Raw genomic sequence first — 6,000 nt, forward strand, 5'->3', positions numbered from 1 at the left:
CATAATTAAAATTAAAATTAAAAATTATTATTATAGTTTAACTAATTATAAAACTAAAAGTAGTTAGTGATGAAATTAAAATCTTTGGTAAAAAGAGTTTAAGTAGGTATTATTATTTCAATATATTTCTTTATTACTTGATTTTTAAAATTTGTATTAATACTAAAAATTGTAATTGTAAATTATTAAAATTTATTATTATATAAAATATAAAATATAAAGATTAAAGAATATTTATAACAATATTTACCAGTTATCCTTTATTGATAATAATTAATTAAATATAATTTATTAGTAGAATATTTGTTTATATATATAAATTTGTGTTTATTATTTAGTAGAAATTATATTATTTTAAACAGATTAAGTTAATATAAATTAATAATATTGTAAAATTAGTAAAAATTATAAAGTTTATTTTTTAAATTAAATAATCAGATTTAAAAATTAATTTATAGTCATATCGGCTGTTCAGAAAAAGCCTCCCATAATTTTATATGCTAATGACATTAAGTAACCCATCAGTTATATAATGAACCTATCAACTGAGCTTAAATATTAATTGGCTTGATTTTTCCAATCAGCCGATATATATGTATTATAAATGGCTCTAAAATTAATACCAAAATCTAAAATCTGAAATTATCTTTTATAAGTAACTTAATTTACTTAATAGCTGAAATTATATTTGAAATTATTTGCATTTTTTGATTTAAAATATATTAAATTGTATAATTATTTTTTTTTTTGTATAAAAAATATTCAAATCCAAAATTCTTATCAAAATTATATTTTTTTAAAAAAATCAATTTAGGGGCCATTTATAGTATATATATCTAAAGTATTTAAATATATATAAAGTTTTTTTTTTCAATTATATTTTTTTTAAATTATTTAATATTCTTTAATATTATAGTTGATTATTTTATATAAAGTAAAGCAAATTTTTTCAAATCATTTGGTTAAAAATTGAAGTATATAAGAAAATAGTAAAAAAAATTTTATATATACTTTTTTAATAAAAAAAATAAAATTATATAAAACTTTCTGAAAACAGCTTGCAAGTATACAAGTATACCTAACTTTTTATAGACTTTCACATGATAATTAATAAAATTTAAATTTCACGTGATTTTACATATAGTTTGTTACTCTCGTGCCAATCTTTGTTTTTCATTTTATTTTATTAAAAATTTTTAGCGAATACGTTATCGGTCACGTGGTGGTGCAGATCTACATAGTTGATGAATCCAATTGGTCACTCATTGATTCAATGATTCAATGGTGATAAGCTATCGATTCCGAATATTTAGAATTACGTCACATTATCATATAGATCGGACACAAATTTGACAGCTTCTGAAACTTAAAAAAAAATATTATTGTTACATATTCTCTTTCGCAGGTTTGTTTATTTATTTTTAGCTTACAAAGAAATTTAAAATATTTGTATTTTTTTAAAAAAAACAGGGAAAATTTTGTATAGGAAAGTATAGAAAGAAGTAAGTTAGTACGTTACTCGGAAAGGGTCATGGGGATAAAATTACAATCAAGTTTTTTTTTTTTTACTTATCAGTGTATTACAAATGTTTATCCGAAAAACGGCGAATAAAATATGATATGTATGTACTCAAAGAATTTCCGTGGAATAAAAGAAAAAAAAAGAATGTAAGGGGCTTAGAGTTTATCTTTATTACCTGGAAAGTAATAATATCCGTTAACATTTCGTTATCTTTCGTATCATGTACAGTTACTCCTGAATTTGTTACAATAAAAAAAAAAAAATTATAAATAAAAATACTGCAATCAATATATTCAAAATATAACCTAAAAGCTCAAACAAATAGAAATTACATTCTACATTCCGAACATAAACCAGGAATTTTTAATCCATATTTATATTGGGCTTAGTGTTTAACTGAGAAGGTTAAGAATGAATTTAACCATTTTGGCAAATTTAAAAAATTTCGTATCTGCCGATTAATGCAAATGTGCACATAATGTCACAATCTCGCATACCAAGTCCCGCAGTCTTTGACGTGCTTTCTTAATACATTCAATTTTTTAAACAATGTATAAAATAACCCAAATAATTTGATAGATAACAACTTACATGAATTATGTCTCACGAAATTATCCAAATCATGTGCTTTTCGTATGCTTTGAGCCAATCAGTCATGCTATTAAAATTATGTAATATTTTATAGATATACTCTCTTCGGAAATTGCTACTCTGATTTTAGTTAGGATCTTCTTTATACATTTTTAACCTATCATTGCTTTTTTATCGTTTTTTTTGGGTATTTATATACATGTTTATTGTTGTTGTTATCTTTGAATTTTTTTCATTTTGATAAAAAAAAATTTTTTTTTCTTTACTTTTTGTTTTTTATTTTATTTTTATTTTATCTCTATTTTTTTATTTTTTATTTTTTATTTTTTTTCTTCATTATTCTCATTTTCTTGTATTTCTTCTTTTTCTACTTCTTTTACTTATCATAAATAATAGATTATATTTCGTTATCTTTTTCATGGTTATTACCTTTTTTTGTGGCGCGGAAAAGAAGGCAAACTTGGAGTATTATTTTTCACACGATACCATAAATTTCTAGTATACATTGATTTATAAATATCTCAAATTTCATACGATAATACACCAAAATCCTAATAAGTTTTTGATCGGTCATTTTAAAAATTTAGAGTTGATCTTTTCCTCGAGTGTTTTTTGATTTTCCACTCTTTTGTTAAAAGAGGATCACGATTGACTTTTTTACTAGATATAAAATTAATTTTGTATTACTGAATTTTTTTTAGGATTCTTAAAAAACTGATCGGCTATCAGGTAAAACGTTTTTGTTTGTGTTACCTCGGAATCTTTTTTTTTTTTTTTTTTTTTTTGATTTCCCTTTTATATACCCTTTTTTTTTCAAACTAATGTAATATACAAATACAAATACAAATATATATATATATACATATACATATACATATATACATATTTTATTTACACATATATTTTCTTTCTTTTTTTTTTGTCAACAGAAATAAAAAAAAAAAATAAATGGCATCAAATTTGCCAGTAGACTGTCTCGACCAAATATTTAAATATTTGGATGATGACGTAAAAGCTTTACGTTCTTGTTTATTAGTCAATAGGAAATGGTGTCAGACTGTTGTTCCTATTTTATGGAGTAATCCTTGGAAATTTGAAAAACAATCTGATTGTGAATTTTGGACAGCAATAACAGCAACAATTTTATTATGTTTACCTAAAGAATCACAAGATTTACTGCGGAGGAACAATATAATTAAATCTATTTCAAATTCTCCTACAACATTTGAATACGTAAGATATTTTCAATACCTTTCTCCTGAGGCTATCGAGCAATTAACAAGAGAACATTTGACCGATAATTCAGTGGATCCTCATCGAGGTTATAAAGATCAATTATTTGAACAAGAAATTTACAAATTATTTATGTCAAGATCATCACTTAAACATCTAGTTTTACCCAAAGTTCCTTTATCATATTGTCCAGGATCGACGACATGTTTACAAAAACTTCGTGAATTAGTATGTGGTAGTGATAATTCACCAGAATTTTTTTATGGTTTAGCACAAATATGTAGACATATTCAAAGATTAGTTGTTGATCCATGTCATGATGATAATGCGGGACTTGCATCATTAATTGAATTTCAAACTGGATTAAAATATGTAGAATTACAAGCTCCAGATGGACAAGTTAATGAATATCCTCGTATTGGACAAGCATTAATATCACAAGCTCATTCAATTTCTATCTTATATTTTCATGGTAGTTTATGTATTAGACCAACAGTACTTGCAGAATTTATTAATTTAAAAAATTTAAAATTATTTATATCAGGAGAAATTTCCAATTTATCACAATTTGCTACAACAATTTTTCCTAAACTTGAAGTTCTTGATATATTTTGGGATGAACATACACCTTTTGATATATTTACACAATTTATTGAGAATACACAAGGAACTTTATCAAGAATATATTGGAATACTGATTGTCCACCTAATAAACCTGAAGAAATTAGATATTATCTTGATGTAATATCAAGACCTAAATTTACAAATTTAAAATTTGTTACAATTTGGTGGAATTGTTTAGCTACTGAAAAACTTATGAAATTTTTAACAATTCATCCACATTTACAAGCATTAAAAATATATACTTTTACTAGTAAAGCTAATGGTAAAGAATTATTTGATTTATTAATAAGGGCTAATAGTCCTCATAGTCTCAAAGTTTTAAATTTAGATGGTGATTGGCAATTCACAAATGAAGATTTAGAAGAATTTTTAGATAGTTGGAAATCAACTGGAAGAAATCCTTTATCATTTTATATTTCATTTAAATATAATATTACACCTCATTTTGAAACAATAATTCAAAGATATCGAGAAGAAGGTATATTAAAAGATTTTCAGAGGGCCGAATTTTTAGATGAAGTTGAATCATTGAATTATTTATGGAAATATTAAAATTTAAGTTATTAAATCATTAGATGTATATTTTTTTTTGGTGTTGGTAGTTTTTTATAGAGTATTATTATATTATTATTATTATTATTATTATTTTTCCTCTCGTCTTTTTATGAACAATTCCTTTAAGGTAAATTCTAGTACTTGTAGTTTTTTTTTTTCTTGCCATTTTGGTTTTACTTTCATTCTCATTTGTAAAAAAAAAAGAAGGTTATTTCATGTTGCGATAATAATATTAATAATAATAAAAAAAAAAAAAAAAAAAAAAAGAAAAAAAAAATCGAGATCACGAGATCACGATCAGTATGATTAGCAGATTAGCATCAATTTACTGCGATTATTAATTTTGATAAGGATTTAATTGATTAAATTGATTACGAACGATTTACTGACGATTTTACTATTAAAGACTCATTAAAGGATAATTTTTTATAACGGATTAACAAAAAGTTTTTTTTTTTTGAAAATAATTATTATTATTATTTTAAAAAGAGGATTACTTAAAGACTAAGGACATTTCAATATATAAATTTTAAAGCGTGAGAAAAATAATTAACTTTAGTAATAAATAAATAAAGATGATATTTATTTGTTGCATAAAATTAACTATAATAACAAGATATCTGATATGTTGATATGTTCTTATACAAAATTACGAAAGGTAGGTAAATCAATATTCAGTGACACCATAAATAATTTTTTTTTTCTTCAACTCACCCCCTAATAATTATCCTATTTTGGCTTCTCATAATTTAATAATATTTCCATATTTGTATATACAGTGTGTTTTAGTGAGGCATTAAATTAATAAAAATATTTTTAGGATTCCGAAAATAATTTATTTATAACATGATTCTTAATATCCAATTATATTTTAATTCAATAATGTTACAATTTTGGGAAGATGATAAAATTAAAATTTGGAAATAACAATAAAGATAATAATTTACCAGTTATCTCTAAGAGACTAAGAGTAAAGATGCCATGTTATGTATAAAAAAAGTAATCGGATTTTCCGTAAATAAATAAACCAAGTATTACATATAACATTCACGTGTGTGTAACATTTTGTACGTAAAAATTTAAAGAAATTTCGGATAAAACTTATTTAAGAAAATAATTAAGTTTCTTTAGATGAGAAGGTTTGATTAATGCACGGTGATTCTTTGTACGCTTAAATGCTTTTAATCTTGCTTTGTTCATTTCTAAACATTTTTTTCTAATCATGCACGAAAAATTACTACCAATCACATAAATTATTTTATAAGAAAAAAAAAAATTTTCTTTTTAATAATGACATAATTATGACATTCCGTTATCTTTATGATAGGTGAAATATTAAATGAAATTTTATCATGTGCAGAAAAATACCGATTTATTTTAAAATGCAATAAAGAAAGTAAAATGAATGAAATTATGAATTAAAAGTAAATTGAATTAAAATTTAAGTTAAAAAGTTTATTGAATTAAAAAATTTA

At 22.8% G+C, this 6,000-nt stretch overlaps 1 protein-coding gene across 1 annotated transcript; it reads left to right on the top strand.

Annotated features, from left to right (window-relative positions):
- Window positions 1-3,061: 3,061 nt before the first annotated feature.
- OCT59_022139 (uncharacterized protein) lies at window positions 3,062-4,522 on the top strand (the record flags this gene model as incomplete). Its single annotated transcript, XM_025314207.2, has 1 exon — window positions 3,062-4,522. The coding sequence occupies one exon, from the start codon at window positions 3,062-3,064 to the stop codon at window positions 4,520-4,522; it is 1,461 nt and encodes a 486-aa protein (XP_025185589.1).
- Window positions 4,523-6,000: the final 1,478 nt, after the last annotated feature.

This window comes from Rhizophagus irregularis, chromosome 31, assembly GCF_026210795.1.
Source record: "Rhizophagus irregularis chromosome 31, complete sequence".
In the NCBI taxonomy this organism is placed as follows: domain Eukaryota; kingdom Fungi; phylum Glomeromycota; class Glomeromycetes; order Glomerales; family Glomeraceae; genus Rhizophagus; species Rhizophagus irregularis.